The sequence below is a fragment of the Balaenoptera ricei genome, chromosome 16 (assembly GCF_028023285.1).
Source record: "Balaenoptera ricei isolate mBalRic1 chromosome 16, mBalRic1.hap2, whole genome shotgun sequence".
Lineage (NCBI taxonomy): Eukaryota > Metazoa > Chordata > Mammalia > Artiodactyla > Balaenopteridae > Balaenoptera > Balaenoptera ricei.
The window spans coordinates 5,415,992-5,435,000 of record NC_082654.1 but is presented as its reverse complement, the minus strand read 5'-3'; the positions used below and the strand labels follow the sequence as shown (position 1 = coordinate 5,435,000).

The window sequence follows — 19,009 nt, the reverse complement described above, 5'->3', positions numbered from 1 at the left end:
TTCTGCTCAGTTGCTGAGACTGAAGTTTGTTAGAGAATTCAAAGCCCTTGGGTTGTGAAGTTCTGAATTCTTGTTGTTCTAGGATCCTTGATCTGGACTTGGTGGTGAGAGACGAAGATGGGAACATTCTGGATCCAGAACTAACTAGCACGATTAGTCTTTTCAGAGCTCACGAAGTAGCTTCTAAACAAGTGGAGGAAAGATTACAAGAAGAAAAGGTAAGTTCACTTCTCTGTAATATGCCATTTACATATGGAGCACATTTTCTCAGCAGCTGTTTACTACATTAGTAAAACATCACCAGTGATGCCCATTATGTGCACTGAAAAGGACCTGAAAAGGCACAGCTACACAGTATATTTCATACAACAAGGGGTGGAATGGAGCCCAGCGTCAAAAACATGCTGCTGATGACCTGAAAGCATTTCATCCCTTGAGGGGGGTGTGCTTCAGCTCAGGGGGCAGGATTTTAATGACATTGGCTTTGTGGTCTTAGCTCATGGGAAACAATACTCGATTCTGTGTTTCCTCTTTGATAGGAGTAGGAGAGTGACATATCTAAGCTCAATGATCTTATTTGCAAAGCAGAAATAGAGACACAGACGTAGAGAACAAATGTATGGATACCGAGGAGGAACGGGGGGTGGGAAGAACTGGGAGATTGAGATTGACACATATACACTATGGATACTACGTATAAAATAGACAACTAATGAGAACATACTGTAGAGCACAGGGAACTCTACTTAATGCACTGTGGTGACCTAAGTGGGAAGGAAATCCAAAAAAGTGGGGATATATGTATCTGTAAGGCTGATTCATTTTGCTGTACAGTAGAAACTAACACAACATTATGAAGCAACTGTACTCCAATAAGAATTGATTAAAAAAATAAGCTCAGTGAGGGCAGGGAACACGTATCTTATTGATCTTTTTCATCTTCCATGGCCTTTAATGGTATCTTGTATGTAGTTGATACTGAGAACTCGATTGCCTGACGGAGCCATCCATTCATTCAGCAACTGTTGAGCACCTACTCTGTGCCAGGCCACTGAGGCCATAATGATGAATAACAGAGATGTCCTCAGAGGGTTTGATCTAATGGGAGAACCAAAAAGTAAACAAGCAGCTCCACATGTAGTCTCCATTCTGATTCATTGACTGGGCCCCTAAATGTTTTGTATCTGAAGAAAATACTCAGTGTAAGCTGTTGTGGGACTGGGACCATCGCACAGGGCGCTGTTATTTTCAGTTGGATGCGTGCCTGTGATGAGAGTGTCAGGTGAGGACAAGGAAGACACTGCATGAAGGGCTCTGCTGTGTTATTGCAGCTACTTTCACATGGTTTTCTGTTCTGTACAGTAGAAACTAACTACTGAATGAACAAAGCAAGCGGTAGCCAGGAGTGTTGCTCTTGTCGACTTTCTGTTGTGTTGTTTTATTTCCACTGACAGTCTCAGAAGCAGAACATAGACATTAACAGGCAAGCCAAGTTTGCTGCCACCCCTTCTCTGGCCTTGTTTGTCAACCTCAAAAACGTCGTGTGTAAAATCGGAGAAGATGCTGAAGTGCTCATGTCTCTGTATGACCCTGTGGAGTCCAAGTTCATCAGGTCAGTGACATTCCCTGGCTGCTGTCTTTTACTGTTGGGAAGATGGCCTCAGGACCCCCCCACAAAGTCTTGCTCTTGCAGGGAGCCCTAGGGGTGATCAGCTGGCCAGACTTCCCCCGGGTAGCTGAACTCTGCGTCAGGGTCAGCTTTCCCACGCGTACGTGGATATTTGATGGTAAAGCTGCAGTCTTGTAATGCTATAAGGACCTGGCAACTACAGATTGAAGTCATGCTTCCTGTGTTGTCTTTAGAGGATGTTTTGTTTGTTGACCACCCCCCCCAGCCCCACCCAATATATTGCTCTTGTCTTAATCTTGCTTTTTCGAGCTTCGGTTCTCTGTGAATGTCATTTCTGGACCTTTGACCTACTGTTATTTCTCCAAGATGGTTGGCTGGGATACAATGTCTAGAACGGTGCCTGCTATGTAAAGGCTCTCAAAGAATGTTTGTTCAATAAAATATTGTAAATCCCATCTCTGCCATGTCTGTCCTTTCTCATGTGCTCTCTTTCTCAGTTCTTGTTTTTGTTCCTCAGTATAACTTTCTCTTTGTCCAGAGGGAAAAAGTATGGTTTAAACTGTGTGTGTGTGTGTGTTTTAAAAGTCTAGAATCTTCACTCGTATTATTGAAAATTTAAAAACTTAGTATATGACAGAAAACAGAACAAATTTCATTGCCACTTCTGATAAGGACTTTATTTCTTTTTGTTGTAGGATTCAATATGTATTTTTAGGTCATATTTGGTTTGTGTCAGGCTCTGAAATAATCAGGCAGTTTTACTTTATACTATAAGTGAATGAATGGTGAATGTGAGACTATAATTGTTCCAAATGAACAAATATGCTTTTCATAATAAACTTTTAACATATACACACAACTGTGTAAAATAAACAGCAGCGACCTACTGTATAGCACAGGGAACTATATTCAGTGTCTTGTAATAACCTATAATGGAAGAGAATCTGAAGAAGAATACATATGTATATAACTGAATCACTGCGCTGTGCACCTGAAACTAACACAACATTGTAAATTAACTATACTTCAATTTAAAAAAGTGGTTAAAAAAGTAATAAGAACTTTGAAATGCCGTTTGCATATAGTTCCTTTGGAATTATAACCCTGGACATCCAAAATTAAAATCTCAAGGATTTTGTATAGGCCGTCCTTGCATACTATCCTGTATGGAAATTGCTTATATGTTAATGGCAGAGCAGCTGTATCTGACATGGTTGATATTTCTGAGCCCATTTAGTTGTCTGCATAGTGGACCTCCGTGGTATTAATTAAAAGTCAGTGTGGATGTGCATTTGGTACCCTGTTCTATTTGGGAAATTAATTTGCCTTTATTTCTTTTTTTCAAGTGAAAACTACCTGGTTCGCTGGTCAAGTTCAGGATTGCCTAAAGATATAGACAGATTACATAATTTGCGAGCTGTTTTCACTGTAAGTGCAACCAAAGATGTTCATTTGAATTGCCCACCATTCTAATGACTATTTTTAATGACCGCCGTCTGACTTCTCACCACACTAGAGCATGGGTCCTTGGGATGCCTTTAATACTTGTTAATTTACTATAATAACATAACTGCCCAGGAATCTTCTGGGTCTCTAGCTACCCTTAGAATCCCCACAACAAAGACGTGTACTCCATTACATTGAGTATGTCTCTTAAACTTGGATCTTAAATTCATTTAATGCTAATTGACTTTTGTGATTCAGCTCCTTTCTGTCTGGTGAATGACTTATTAAAATGCTAAAAACTGGTTGGAGAAAAGAGTCACAATCCATCTTTCTACTGTCTGTTTCAATTGAACCTGCATTGAGTAATGAATGGTTCTCCAAAATAACTTATGGAAATTAATATTTCTAGGATCTCGGAAGCAAAGACCTGAAAAGGGAGAAAATCAGTTTTGTGTGTCAGATTGTTCGAGTGGGTCGCATGGAACTGAGAGACAATAACACAAGGAAGCTGACCTCCGGCTTGCGGCGGCCTTTCGGGGTGGCCGGTAATCCATTTCTTTCCTTTTTCTTAAGAGTTTCAAGATCATCACCTTTGCTGTGAATATGAGCTGCCATTGAATATTGGACAGTGGGCTGCTTGATTTATAAGCTTTCCTGTTGGAGAGGAAAAAAAAAAAGTCTATTCGTTCTTCTCTGCATGGGTTCAGGTCCACATGCAGCTCAGGGTCTTTGCTCCACAAGCTTCAGGTGCAAATTATATATTTGGTGTGAAAGTGGATCCTGTCTCCTGGAGGAGACCCTGACCCACATGCTCATCCTGGAGGGAAACTGGTCACTGGAGGGTTGCAGGGTTTCTGGACTTGGTGACTGATTGATTTAGGAATGAATTTACGCAGAATGGTCAAAGGGATGAAAAGGTAGGAGCAGAAAGCCCGGAGAGGACAGAGTTCTCTTCACATAGGGACCTTTTATCCTGCGGACGTGTGCTCTGTTTTGTTTTGTTTTTGGTGACGGCACAAGTAAAGGGAGTGCTGAGTTACCTCTGTGGAGGGGAGAGGAAAGTGTCCCCAGGACGTCCTAATTAGTTGACCTCTTTCAGCGTCACTCTCATTTTTCACGGTTTGGGAAGTGATTTTTCTCTCACGATTTGATGGGTGCAGCGGAGTTTCATTACCCAGCCCTCTATTTCTTCCTGTCCTTTTGTGATTCTTGGGATTTACATCAATAGGTATGTGAGAAATTCTTCCTTTCTGATACATCGCTGGATTTCTTGTATGAGCGGAGATGGAAGGACACTTTACCTGGGCTATCAGGAAACTCAGGGCTTAGTTTCGTTTCGTTTTGTTTTGGCCCCTTTTAAATAGATTTTATTTTTAGAGCAGTTTTAGGTTCAGAGCAAAAGTGAGCCGTGGGGTGAGGTAGGGAGGGGGCAAGCGATCTCTTACGGTCCACGTTCATCCCAGAGGGCTGGCTTTCCTGAGCTGCTGAGCTGGTGAGTTTCTACAGATACTACGTAAGGACCTGAGCACTCTGCTTCTGTATTTCCCAACTTCCTACTCCTATCTGCTCTGAGACGGAGGGAGGACATTTCATCGTGCGATGTGGCCATGTACATTTTGGGCACAAAAGGTAAATCTTTTAAGGCAACGATTCTCAGCCCTAAGTGTATTTCTCATTTGCAGTTATACAATCATACACACAGTCTGGGGAGCTATTAAAACATATTCTTGCCCAGGTGGGCAGTGCACATCCTTGAACTTGGATCTTGGCGTCTCTTCTGACCGTTGGGCGAGGATGAACCCCTAGGAGCGGACGCCGTGCGTCTTGGCCACCTGGATGCGTGGTGCCCGGCTGCTAGGAGCTGGCTGTGGGGAGGCGTCACTCGAGCCCGCCCGGCCCGTCGCCCCTCCAGCCTGTTTCTCATCCCTGCCTTCTTGGCTTTCTACCTGTGCTGTCCCTCCTCCATCACCAGCATCCTGACGCCACCTTCCGTCTACCCCCTGCCTCGTGTGATGTCATGTTTCTGGGCCGTTTAGGTCCTCCTCTGTCACACGCCCTTGGTGACCATATACAGCTGGACTCTTGGCTTTCTTTTTTTTTTTTTTTTAATAGATTTTTATTGGAGTATAATTGCTTCACAATACTGTCTTAGTTTCTGTTGTACGACAAAGTGTATCAGCCATACATGTACATATATCCCCATATCTCCTCCCTCTTGCATCTCCCTCCCATCCTCCCTATCCCATCCCTCTAGGTGATCACAAAGCACTGAGCTGATCTCCCTGTGCTATGCGGCTGCTTCCCACTAGCTATCTGTTTTACATTTGGTAGTGTATATATGTCGATGTCACTCTCACTTCGCCCCAGCTTCCCCCCTGCTCCCAACCCCCGTGTCCTCAAGTCCATTCTCTATGTCTGCATCTTTATTACTGTCCTGCCCCTAGGTTCTTCGGAACATTTTTTTTTTTTTAGATTCCATATATACGTGTTAGCATACGGTATTTGTTTTTGTCTTTCTGACTGACTTCACTCTGTACGACAGACTCTAGGTCCATCCACCTCACTGCAAATAACTCAATTTCGTTCCCTTTTATGGCTGAGTAATACTCCATTGCGTATATGTGCCACATCTTCTTTATCCATTCCTCTGTCGATGGACACTGTGGTTGCTTCCATGTCCTGGCTATTGTAAACAGTGCTGCAGTGAACATTGGGGTACATGTCTCTTTTTTGAATTATGGTTTTCTCAGGGTATCTGCCCAGTAGTGGACTCTGGGCTTTCTTAAGATGGACCCTCATACCTGAACACTGAAACGCTTGGGCTGTTAGTTTGGGGGTGACACCCCCAAGTCCTTCATTTCTTCCCTGGGCAACGGGGACCTTTGATGCCCAAAGTCCCAATCACAGCAAGAACTTTCTTCGCCAGGGCCTGTGTGCTGAAGACCAGTGAGGGAAAGACATGGTGATGGGCGATTTCAACGCCTTTCCCTCTGAGACTGGGCTGGGGGCCCAAAGGGGCTGTCACTCCCAGGAAGTAGCAGAGCTAAGGCTGCTGTCAACTTACTCATGCTCAGACCTAGGTTGTGTTTCTTGCTCACATGCTGCCTTCCTGCCAGTCGTTGCTGGGCTCCTGGATGTGTCCAGGGCTAGAGACGGGGCTTTAACAAGGGAGCTGGATTATCAGAGAGACTCATAAGTCAGCTGGTGGGATGAGTCCCAGAGGAGAGAGGTCTGCGGACACAGGAAGGCTGCTCACTGCGGCCCGGGCTGTAGGAGCTAGTCTCCTGGGTTCAGACTCACTTGTTCTGACCCATATGGAGCCAGTTGTCTGAGCTGCCGCTGCAAATACCGAAGGCTGATTGGACTTGGGCTGAAAAATGAGCTCTATTTGTTGGTTCAGCACTGGTGGTAAAGATGTGGTCTTGGCCATATGAGCATCTTAACAGTAGGTGGGATGTTTCTGTTCTGGTCCTGCAAACCCCTTCCCCCTTTTTTGGGTGGAGGGAGGTGGTAGAAATGGAAATTGTCCCCATTTTTAATATATGATCGTATGTTGTTAAAGAGGGGATTGTGCAGAAGGAAATAAATGAGGCGTGTTGCTCACTTACCTGCAGTCAGTTGTGGTAGCTGAGCAGAGACAGAGCACGTGTCCAGTGTGCCCCTAGGGCTGTTCTTGGGGTTTCTCGCTGTGTTGGTCTGAGCTGGGCATCGGTGATGTTCCAGCTACCAGATTTTGAGCAGATTCATTCAGGTCTTTGAGCCTAGTTTCCTCAGCCATACAGTAGGTGAGTGTGGGGATTAAGCTGTCCAGTGTTTGTTGAAATGGTGTCCACAGATGCCAGCACGGGGTGGGTAAACCGTAGCCACTTTATGTACCGTTTCCTTATTGGGGCCGTGCAGTGGCCGATGTGAGGCTCCAGAACAGTGCTGTCCAGTTTGGTCGCCCTGCCACATGTGGCCATTCTGGCATAAAAATGAAATCAGAGTAAAAATTCAGTTCCTCCATTCCACTGGCCACATTTTAGATGCTCCTTGGGATAGAACATTTCATCACCACACAAGGTTCTACTGGAAAATGCAACTCAGTCAGTGCCAGTTGGATAAATAGACCAAGGAATTTATTAAGTAGAACTCTGCTGTTTAAGCCCCAACCCCATTTGGGCTGGTGTTTTCAGATAACTTAATTGGTCTTTCAAACATGGAAATACTTTAAACTTGAATGTAAAAAAATTCCACCAGTTTATGCTTGTTGTTGGTCAGAGGACATTCTGATGTTCTTTTGTTCGTTTGTTTTCTATGATGATAGCATTTAAACAAAACCACCTGTGTTCTTTTCTTGTCCCCAGTGATGGATGTAACAGATATAATAAATGGAAAAGTAGATGATGAAGACAAACAGCATTTCATTCCCTTTCAGCCGTAAGTATGGGGCAAAGTACTTAACCAGATAGAATATGGAAAATGTATGTTTGTAATAATTATCTTTATAATTCAGTGTATAAATTCAGCACAAACAGGAATTGATTATTTAATAATAATGAAACATCTGTTTAGTCGCTGCTCTAGTGAAGGGCAATTTTGTAGTCGCAAGAAACCTGGGTTAAAGTTTACGGTCTTGCGAGTAGAAGATTTTACATGTGATCCCTGATTGCCTTATCATGTAGGACATTCAGAATTACAATTCCAATCTGAGCATGCATGTTTCTTTACATAATTGATTTATTCTAGTGGCTATTCACATTTTCAAAATACAGTAGTTTCAAATTCCTCATGGGAAGTTGCTGTCTTCAAAATACAAAAACCACACACAATAGGAATGAATTCTTTTGTAAAGCGAGAAATAGTACTTGTGATTTTTCTGTCTCCGGGGCTGCCTCAAGTGGACGTTGTCTGTGCTTGCCATTTTTAGGGTTTGTCTAGTTCTGACCTGAAGTCTATAGAGAGGCGTGCTTGGAAAGCACTTGGAGGAGATTCATTAAATTGATTCTCCGATTTGAAGGTAGTTCCCGTGGAAAAGGCTGAAAGAATTGGTGTTATTTCCCTGGAGATTAAAGCCAGAGGGCACCTGGATAATGGTCTGTAGTCCCTTCAAGGGCACTTCTCCACCTTAGACAGAGAGAAAGGAGGAGGAATTAGAGGGGTTTAGGTTAGCTGCAAGAGGGGGCTTCCTCCTGGCGGTGTGAAATCTTAGAAGAAAGAGTAAATGATAAATCGAGTTAGAATGACCTGTCATAGTGCCCTGCATTCTGTCTTTTCTCCTCATTTCTGTTTCTACTTAAGTGATTCCAGGCTTGAAAGAAATTTTATTTTAGCCAGTTTTGGTTGTTTTCAGGTGTTGGCTGAGGGGGTTTGGAGGTTGGCGGGTGGTGGGAGGAGTCCTGTCCTGGGGGGATGGGGGAGCAGGAGGTGGGAGGTGGTCTCCCTTTGCACCCCTGTCTTTGCACGACGGACCGCGCCTTCAACCCCGGGCTTGAGAACCACTTGTTCAAGGTGGAACGGAGTGGTTTCCTTTGCAGGCAGGTGATCTGGTCAGACAGCATCTTGAAGCATGGCTCAGTAGGCATTTAGAATAACAGAAAACCTTGCATTAACGTGCTTGAAATTGGGGTTCACTTTTACGTATCTCACTACACACCTGGAGGCGCAGGTTTTTTGTGGCTTCATTGCTTTAGATTTATTCTTCTGTCCAACACTGTAACCACTAGCCACGTGTGGCCATTTCAATTCATGAAAATTAACTAAAATTAAATATTTAGTGTGTCCGTCACACTAGTTCCATTTAAAGTCTTCAGTACCACAGGTGGCTAGTGGCTACCAGATTGGTCAGTGCAGGTAGAGAACATTCCCGTCATCATAGAACGTTCTGTTGGAACGTGATAATTTGGAATCATACCTGGTGAAGAAAGTTACAAAGGGAACTCCATTCTGCAGAATCTGGAAGTTTCTTTAGTAAACAAGGAGAACATAATCTTGGAGCATGGGCAGATATTGAGGTAATAACTAAAATACACCATTATAAAACGGTAATATTAAGTTGCCCATGAGAAAAACAATGCAGCCCAGTGATGTTTTGAATGCCGTTTTATTCATTAGACCTCAGAGTTTCTTGATGCCCAAATGCACCACTGCATTGAAATTACCTGTTGCCTACTAGTGTCTTCTGGGAAAAGTCAAGGGAAAAAAAAACTTGGGTTATGGTTTGAAAAGTGAGGGGGTTTAGTTTTAGACTCACTAATCTCAGTTTCACCGGGACGTGCTATGACCTACTTGAGGTGGCATCTTGCTGCCATCTTTTTCTCTCTTGTAGTGAAATGTCCACTTTAAAAAATACTATTACATGCTCAATTCTTACTGTAATTTGTGACTTCTTGCTCCATTAAAGGAAGACTGATATACAGATTCATATGTTCAGTGTTAGAAACAAAAGAGAAGCATGATTTTAATAGCAAAATAAGCAATGAAAGTAGTTCCTTGGGAAATGCCATGCTAATGAAACCCATTTTTTGCTCCATTAAAACTGATTTATTATACCACAGGATAAATTTTAGGGAAGGAAGCATAGGGTACGCTTCTCTCTCTCTCTGTCTTTTTTAAGTTGGTGAAGTAAATGAAAACAGCCCTCAGCTTTCTTGAGTAATGTGGGCTCAAGTGATAAATAGCACTTGTCCTAGTTTCTAGAAATAATTTTAAACATTATATACATGACATATATTTTCTTGCTTATTGCATATTGTGCTTTGCTGTGCTACATGGTATTTCCCTTTGCCCATGTCGCCTGTTTGTTTTTATTTTCTCAGTCCTAGTGCAGCTTCTATTAAAAGCTCCTGATCCATGAGTCCCCAAAACATTGATGATTTACATTCATAATTGTGTCACAGTTTTACTCTTCAGGCATTGTAGTTGTGTTCTCTGAAGATTATGCCATTCTTTTCACATTTAGTTATTTTAGGCTACGTTGAGTACACAGTCTGATGGAGCAGAGTGGTTGCTACCCAAGCTTCCCAAGCAGTTAGGTCCGAGGGATCTTTTGTTTTTTTTGTCTTGATTTTGCTTTTCCCTTCAAAGCACCCACCCCTTGACCTATGCTATATGGTCAGGAATTAATGAAAAAGAAGAAATGGTCATAAACATTCCTTGGGATTAAATGCTGTTCGACCATGTTATTTTCAGATAAGTTCCCTTTTTGTAAATTGTCTGATAGACATGGAGTGGGGCTCTGGTTCACCTCTATTTCCTGGGGATAGGGTCGACCTCGTTTGCTTTACTTCTCTCGTGTGGTTCAGCATTTTCCTGATCAATGCTCTTCCCTGTGTCTCTTGTCACCTATCCTGTCCTTTGTCGTGCATTGACTTGTGATGACTCTCTCTCGCACTCGGTGATGATGATCTCTTGTGTTCCCTTGTTACCGTGACCTCTGGGTCCCTGTGCCCCTTTGTCTCCTGTGGTCTTGGTCGTCCCGTGCCCTCCAGGCTCGCGTTGGACGACGCCATTCGACACAAGCCGCTGAACATGTCATCCCGTTTTTCACCCAGGGTGGCGGGGGAGAATGACTTCCTTCAGACTGTTATAAACAAAGTCATTGCTGCCAAAGAAGTCAACCACAAGGGCCAGGGTATGTATTCTATGGTTTTGTTTCTATAAGAGTCCATTTACATGAACTTGGGAACATGCTGTGGTTTGAATTTTAGTTTGATGATGATGATGATGATATTGATGATGAAAATGACAACAATGATGATGATAATGGTGATGATGGTGATGATGATGGTGATGATGATGATGGTGATAATGACATGATGATGATGATAATGGTGATGATAATGGTGATGATAATATTGATGATGGTGATATTGATACGATGATAATGACAGTGATGGTGATGATGATACTGATGATGATGACGATGATGATGATAACAGTGATACTGATGGTTCTGCTGATGCTGATGCTGATGATGATGATGGTGATGATGGTGATAATGACATGATGATGATGATAATGGTGATGATAATATTGATGCTGGTGATATTGATATGATGATGACAATGATGGTGATGATGATACTGATGATGATGAAAATGACAACAATGATGATGATGGTGATGATGATGATGATGATAATGACATGATGATGATGATAATGGTGATGATAATATTGATGATGGTGATATTGATATGATAATGACAATGATGGTGATGATGATACTGATGATGGTGATGATGATGATATTGATGATGATGAAAATGACAACAATGATGGTGATGATGATGATGGTGATAATGACATGATGATGATAATGGTGATGATAATATTGATGATGGTGATATTGATATGATGATGACAATGATGGTGATGATGATACTGATGATGATGACGATGATGATGATGATAACAGTGATACTGATGGTTCTGCTGATGCTGATAATGATGATGGTGGCAGTGTTGGGTAGTGGTGTACTCATTGTCCCTGATGTACAGCCTATGAGGGTTTTCTTGCCGATCATCTTTGTAAGCATTGCTGAGAGCCAAGCTCCTGGATGAGAGGAGAAAACTGACTAGGATACAATGAAATGTTTGGAAAGAGCCCAGAGTTGATAGAACTGGAAGCACCTCCTCTGTTGGCTTTCCTCAGACTTCTCCAGCCACCTCCTCTGTCCAGAACACTTGAATGACTTCACAAGAGAATGAAATAACTGTCCACTGCCTGTGATTCCACCTTGCTGTTTAGAGACACAGAGAGACATTCAGCATCACCCACCTCCCCACGTGCTCTTCTTCTCGCTGGTTTTTTCTCACTCCGGTTGTGAACTAATCACTGCCACCTTGTTTTCCGGGGCCCCCGCACCCCGTCCCCCTGAGAAAGTGGCTCCATTTTGCAGACTGTTTCCCCTTCAGTTTTGTAGTCGAGGGGATTTCTCCTCCCCTGCTCCCCAGCCTGCAGTCATCGTTTTTAATCCCACGCTGACAAGTTTCCCAGCGGCTGACCCTCTGTTGGCAGAGGCAATGAATCAATCACCACGGGCTGGTGACAGCTGGCACTCGGCTGGCCAGGAGGGCTGCCGGAAAACAAGTGTTTACTGAGGCCCCGCTTCCAGCTGGAAGGGAAGTTGGGGGAGTCACCTTCTGAGTTGCTCTGACCTGAGGCTGCTTTTAGCACCAGTGGGAATATCCATTCCTCAGTCCTTGATTAGATGCAGACTTAACCATAAACTCAGTAGAGCTGAGATGAATAGACCTGTTTCATTGTCTAGTTACCTTATGCCACCAGACTTTTAAGAAACAATTATCCTGATTCATTTCCCATTGTTCTAAGGGAGAGCATGAATCAAACCTAAAGAATGTCCTGGAGGAATTAACAGCCCCTATCCCTCTGCAGGGACTTTTGGCTTTCTTTTGGTATGAACCACCCCCCTTCCCTGGAAAACAACAAAACAAAAACCCCAACCCAAAACGCTAATGAATCGTGGCCTTTCTAGACAGAGCAATTTTCAGCTGACCCAGGACCCCTCTTCTCATAAATTACCAGCCCTCCCAATTTGCACTTTAATTGAAAACCACAGGGAGATCCAATGAAAGCTGTTTGATTACAGCGCTCTGAGGCAGTGGCCCCAGGCCCCCGGCTCCTCTTGCAAAGTCATCAGAGTTTTGATACACTTTTATTACAGAGTCACACAGGACAAGTGGAGACCGGTGGCCGGCCAGCAGGAACTTGCCCACAAAGAGGACCCGTGGCCCGCCTCTGTCAGTCTCACTGGTACTGTGGCCAAAATCTGTGTCACAGAGATGGACTGTTGCCAGGGGACCCCGATTCCTTGAATTCTGGGGGGGGAGGAGGGGTGCTTTCAGGTCACAGTGAGAGCTAAGCGACAAGAACATTGATTGTTTTCAGAGGGACGGTTGGTGCCTTCCTGAACCAAAATGCCCTTGGGCCACATCACTGGCTCGGGTTGACCTTGAACCGGAAGTGATGGAGTGACCTTTCGCCAGGGCTCACTCTCAGGCCTATTCCAGGGAGAGCTGAGAGGCCCGGGGCCCCGTGAATGCAGCACGGAGCGAGCTGCTAGGTTTGCGGGGTTTTGCCCAGTGGAGCCCCATGTTTCCATCCATGGTGACCCATCAAGTCACACGGTCAAGTGCATAGAGCTGTGGAAGGGACTTGGAGGGACATGGCCTGTCCCTTCTGAACTGGTCTCCAGGCTTTGGCCTAGTTTAGGTTAACATCTACATGTTTACTTGTTGCAATGGACATCTTTTATATTTAGCCCAAATTATTCTGAACCCTGAACCCAGAGGCGCTGGGTATTTTATGTGGACGGTGAGTCCTTATACACCCCCAGACATCTGCTCCTGTTGTTTGAAATATAGGATATGCTAATCCCTTTTGTGTTTAGTTACTCTGCTTTAGCAAAAGTCAACCTAAAATGCACTTTTCCTTTGAAAATTGGCCTCATTTCCTCCTCTGAGGAAGGTGTTTTTGAAACCCAGCGTAACTGGGCAAATTTAATCTCTGTGTTTAAATTGTGTTATAACAAGTTGTGTCACCAAGTTACTGGTTCATCAGCTAGTTGAGCAAGCTGGTACTTGTGAGAAAGAAAAGGTGTTGGAAAGACATCTTTACTTTTACCCTCTCCTGCAAGTCCTTGAAAAGTGTCTTTGAGTTAGATTTATTCTGGAGATATTCCTTCCTTTGGGAGGTTTCGGGACTCAGACTCCTAAGATTTAGCTGCGTCCTGGTGTCCCCAGCAGGGACCAGGTTCATGCCAAGTGTCATGTGCAGTGATAATTCCCCTTGCACTTCTGTGAGCGTCCCTTTTCCCTGGTCTGCTCTCCTGGAGGACAGAGCCAGGGGTTAGGTGCCCGGCACTCCAAGGGTCCGTCTGTTCACTCACCCTACAGGTCTGGAGCTGTGCCAGCTTGTGGTGCTTTTTTTTTTTTTTTTTTTAATGTAAATTTATTTATTTATTTATTTATTTATTTATGGCTGCGTTGTTGCTGCACGCAGGCTTTCTCTAGTTGTGGCGAGCGGGGGCTACTCTTCGTTGCAGGGTTCTCATTGCTGTGGCTTCTCCTGTTGCGGAGCATGGGCTCTGGGTGCGCGGGCTTCAGTAGTTGTGACTCTCAGGCTTTGGAGTGCAGGCTCGGTAGTTGTGGTGCACGGGCTTAGTTGCTCCGCGGCATGTGGGATCTTCCCGGACCAGGGATCGAACCCATGTCCCCTGCATTGGCAGGCGGATTCTTAACCACTGCACCACCAGGGAAGTCCCGCTTGTGGTGCTTTTGTGTGAATTAGAAAGAGATGGTCTGTCCTCGGGGTGAGTGGGGAGATGCATCGCTGCCGGGACGCACAGCTTGGTGAGCAGAGTGCAGGCTGGATTTAGCTCCCACTTGCCTTTCTTTGCTGGTTGCCTTGTGCAGTGCACATCCTGAGCAATGATACACGCGTCCCTGCTGGGGTGCTACCCCCTGATGACTCTTTAGAGACCTCTTTTTATTGGTTATGCTTCTCTCCTACTTCTTCAACTTTCCCTCTCATGATTGGGAATGTTATATCTTAAAAAGAAAGAAAGGGGAAAAATATAGAAGGAAAGAAAAGACAAGGAAACAAACAAAAAATTCTCCCTCTGTCTCTGTGTATTGACTATCTCTTGACTCCACTGTTGATCTCTCAGTGGAGTCTTTCGCCTGCTGTCCGCCCTTCGTCTCCTGTAACTTCCCTGTCCTTCTCCCAGCAGCATTGGCCCCTCTCCTCCCCCAGGAGGGCTCCTGCTGAGGCCCGCCCTGCTTGCCCAGTGCTGCAGACACTCGCCTTTCCTCGGGCTGCATTTTGTGCCTTCGGCCACACTGATGCCACCCGCTCCTGGTTTTCCTTTTTCTCTGCCCTCTGCTTTCCCCTGTCTCTCGCCGACTTCTCTTTCCCTGTGCGACTCTCAACGCCAGCAGCTCTCCTGGGCACAGAACGGGCGTCTTCTTGCTCTCCTCGCTCTGTGCTCTGACCCTTCAGGATGTCTCCCCTGGGATGCAGGGTGTGCCAGCACCTGCTGTTGGTCATGCCCAGGACTGTCGCCATCTCTGAGAGCCACTCCCCCTCCACCCCTCCTTCCTACACTTCTGATGTGACCCCCACGCTGCTCGCAGCACCCCTGCCCCCGGTGCTGAAGCCCTCCCAGTGTCCGCCCGGGCTCCGGCAGTGGTCTCTTCACTGGGGTCCTCAGCTCGCTCTGAATTCCCAGCTGCCCAGTCCCATGCGGCCACCTGAGTCCTGTCAGGTCAGACTGTGGTCGGACTCCTCCTCCGGGCCCTTTGGTGGGGACCATAGCTCCTGCCACGGCCGACAGGCCCAGGGGTCAGGTCTGTGCTGCTTTCCCAGCCGCATCCCACGCCTCTTCCCCCTGCATCTCGGGGCTGCAGCCTGGAACCTCCTTATTTAGCGTCTCCTCCCCCCTCAGGTCTCAGCACAACGTTCCTTCCTCAGGGGAGCCTCTGTGACGCCCAGGAGCGCAGTCTCCACGTGTGCTTTAGAAAGCTCTTCGTAGGCACGTATTTCACAGGGAGACACCCTTGGTGTTTGGCTCATGGAATAGAAGTGAGCCCCTGGCAGTGGTGTAGTGAGTCTTTGCCCTGTGTCTGCAGTGCCCTGTGTGTGTCTGGCACTCCGTGGGTGCACATTAGGTACTTTTGAATAAATCAGAGGGACAGTCTAGTTGGCAAGAGGAGAGGGCTTTCACCAGCTGGTAAAGAATAAAATGGCATCAGTGACCGTGGACTTTCTCAACGACAAGTTGTGTAAATCTTTGCAGAGGACAGGCCAGCTGCTGGGAGACGAGGGGGCTGGAGCGGGGAGGGGGAGGGAGTGAGGCGTGAGGTTTAATTCAGCAGAGCCGCTCGCAGCAGAAACAGCCTCAGACGTGTTCCTTGTGTGTCCCCATCAGCTGTCTTCCAGGTCCAGTTAGAATGAAAGTTGTTTGTGAACAAGGTCTGTGGTTTTCCCATTTTCTTCTACTGAGTGCAGGGTGCTGAGCTAAACAGTGGTGAGTGGTCCCCGGAAGCATGCATCTAGAGGAGGGACAGCTGGACAGACAGACACATACACACGTGGGCACACACACAATAGTCATGTGAGTGAGGACAGGTACTGTTACGTTCTGATGGGCAGGTGGGGTCCCGCAGAGCTGAGTGAGAGGAGAGCAAGCAGGCCAGGCCCCCGAAGTCTCAAGGATGGAGACCCCGACCTGCCAACTGATAGTGACACCCCCTCCCTCCCTAGGAAAGCATGTCCTTGAAAACACTGTCAGAGCCAAGCGACTGCTTTGTGTCCTGCCTTTGACTTTGTTAAGTGTCGGCTTTCTTCCCTCTTATTGTTTGATTGCTGCTCCTGGAGCATTTTCTACAAAGTGCGTCAGCTTTTGTGGAGGGAGGGAGAGAGGGCAGGGCACACACGCCTCCCAGGTACACCGTGCTCTCTCTCGGGCATCCTCGCATCTCTTTTAGAGGGTTTGAAAGCCTTCATTTTCCCCCTTGGAGAAAGGAGCTGAGTGGTGGCCAGAGCATTAGTTGCTCCTTCGCTGTGACATTGTGAAACAGAGGGAGGGGGCTGCCCTGACTGCCGCTGTCCCAGTCGTGTGGGTGGCCCGCTGGTGGTGCCCAGCCCTGTGCTCTGCGGCTCCCCTTCCCGGGAGCACGGGTGCCGCTGAGCAACTGGACACTTTCGTGGGTTTGTGAAGCTGCAAATTTACCTCCTGAATCCTCTCCCGCTGTCATCCTTCTTGGGAGAATGGAAAATGATAGCCTTCTCAATCCCCTTCCAGAAAAATGCTACCTTCTGATTCATCTTCAATGTATATCAACTCAAAAGAGTCATCAGTCCCAGGCAGAGGCAGCACGTAACTGCTCTTACGCCCTTAGGCTCCTCCAGTGTGGGCTTTGCATCCCAGCTCATCAGATGCAGGCATCTGTGCCAGGCACCTTTTCCCTGGTCCCGCTCCTGTCTTTCTCATCCACCCACACTTCCTCTTAAGGCATTGCGTTGTGAATTAAAAGCTGCTCATTCATTGAAATTGATTTCATGAAAACTTCTAAAAATGTACAAGATATAAAGATGTACAAGATAAACTGTGACTCATGCATCCATTGCTTTTCTAGGTTTGTGGGTAACATTGAAATTACTTCCTGGAGATATCCATCAGATTAGAAAAGAATTTCCTCATTTGGTGGACAGGACCACAGCGGTGGCTCGGAAAACGGGGTTTCCGGAGATAATCATGCCTGGTAAGAATGGATGAATCCTTTGGCCCCTCTGAGCGTGGGGTGGATGTGGCCGGCATCGGGAGGGTTTATGTAGCTGGCCGCAAAGAGCGACATTTAGGTAGGAGCTCAGGGAAGCAGAGGGTCGAGGGTGTAAAGCCCAGCGTGGCGATGGGTCGTTCCTGCAGGCAGGAGCTGCGGCCAGCGTGACAGCCGAGCACCCGGGGTCAGGCCTAGGGGACGAGGTTTCTCTTGGTTATAATAACCCTGCAGGGCTGGTGTGGAGCGACTCCTGGTGATACAGGAACAGGGGTAAGCAGACGAAACAGCATCGGCCAGAGGCCCAGCCCTGAGGCCTCGAGATGGTTTCTGTCGCCAGCTGGGCGAAACGCCGTCATGATCGTAATCAAACGCACTGCCGTTCCGTGTTCTGCTGTTGTCCTTAATCAGGATGCCTGCGATTTGTCTTCTGCCCCACAGTGTCTGGAACGGAAGAATGGGCGTGTGACATGCCACTTACCCTGGCTGAAGGACTGAGTGCGTTTGGTCGGGTGATACTTAATAATGTGATAGAGGGTGATCAGGCAGGGGGCCGTTTGGAGAGCCGTGCAGAACTGACTTTTAGGCTCTGAGGAATGGATTGATTATGATGGTTGGGTAGGACTAAGGCTACTCCTTTACGATAATAATGTACGTTCACGATGATGGTCCTGGGCCCGTCTTATGATCCTCTAACAGCATTTGAATTATCCAGAATGTGTTCAAAATGAAGGGAGCACAATTTGGGTAAATATACCCTCTTTGGTAGGTGATGGGTTAAATGTCTCTTCACCACAGTGGTCCACAGCCTTGAACCCCATCCACTGGCCCCAGAAGTGAGAGTGCAGGCATCCCATCCTCTGGTACGAATTTCATTTCTGCCCCTCCCTGGCCCTGGGCAAGTTACCCGATCTCTCTTAGCTGTGGTTTCCTCCTCTGAAGAACGAGAATAGTAATAATTCCTACCTATAGATCTGGTTGGAGTTAGGATGCTTTAGGGTGTAAGTAACAGAAAACACAAGGCCAGCTCAAATGGCCGCACCCTGAGGATATTTGTCGGTCATGTGAATGAGGAAAAGAGACAGAGCCTGCTGCCAGGTCAGCCTGGACCACTGGCTCCGGTTCTCTGCAGCCCCCTCTGCTGAGCTGTCTCTTTTGCGTATTGACTTTATCCTCTGGGGACAGGTCCTGCTGGCGCCTATCTTCTTCCCAAATCCCAGTGTCCTGAAGAAGACGACATGCTTTCCACCCAGTGTTTCCAAACTAGCAGGCCGAGCGTCATCTGGCCTGGACTGCTCAGGTCCCCCGGGGACCCTGGATGGCAATGGTGGTGACACGTGCACGTCGGCCACAGGGACCTCTGGAAGGGGTCAGCTCCCCCCAGCTGCAAGGGTTGTGTGAGGGAGACAGGGACGCACTACACATGTCTGGATAGACATCTGATCAAAAGAAGGAAGGAGGAGCAGAAAGTGACAGCCCAACACAAAGGCTGCTGTAGGGCGAATGCACAGGTTCCCTGGATGAAGCCTGTGAATGTTTACACCTGGTACCTGCTCAGTGTGTATTAGTTGTCACACTAGTATCGCCCCAACCCAACCATGGGTTTTACACTTACTAAACTGATAATGAGAGCCCATGTTAAGGTTAATCTC

General features: G+C 46.4%; 1 protein-coding gene across 3 annotated transcripts in view; it reads left to right on the top strand.

Moving 5' to 3' along the window:
• Nucleotides 1-19,009, top strand: part of DOCK1 (dedicator of cytokinesis 1) — a 527,932-nt gene that overhangs the window by 74,180 nt on the left and 434,743 nt on the right. For 2 of the 3 annotated variants that reach the window (XM_059900693.1, XM_059900695.1), the window contains exons 7-13: nucleotides 83-218; nucleotides 1,455-1,612; nucleotides 2,977-3,058; nucleotides 3,486-3,621; nucleotides 7,423-7,495; nucleotides 10,546-10,688; nucleotides 17,217-17,342. In XM_059900693.1, the coding sequence (XP_059756676.1) occupies nucleotides 83-218; nucleotides 1,455-1,612; nucleotides 2,977-3,058; nucleotides 3,486-3,621; nucleotides 7,423-7,495; nucleotides 10,546-10,688; nucleotides 17,217-17,342 (854 nt within the window). The remainder of the gene's footprint in view (nucleotides 1-82; nucleotides 219-1,454; nucleotides 1,613-2,976; nucleotides 3,059-3,485; nucleotides 3,622-7,422; nucleotides 7,496-10,545; nucleotides 10,689-17,216; nucleotides 17,343-19,009) is intronic. The other variant, XM_059900694.1, reaches the window with a different exon arrangement.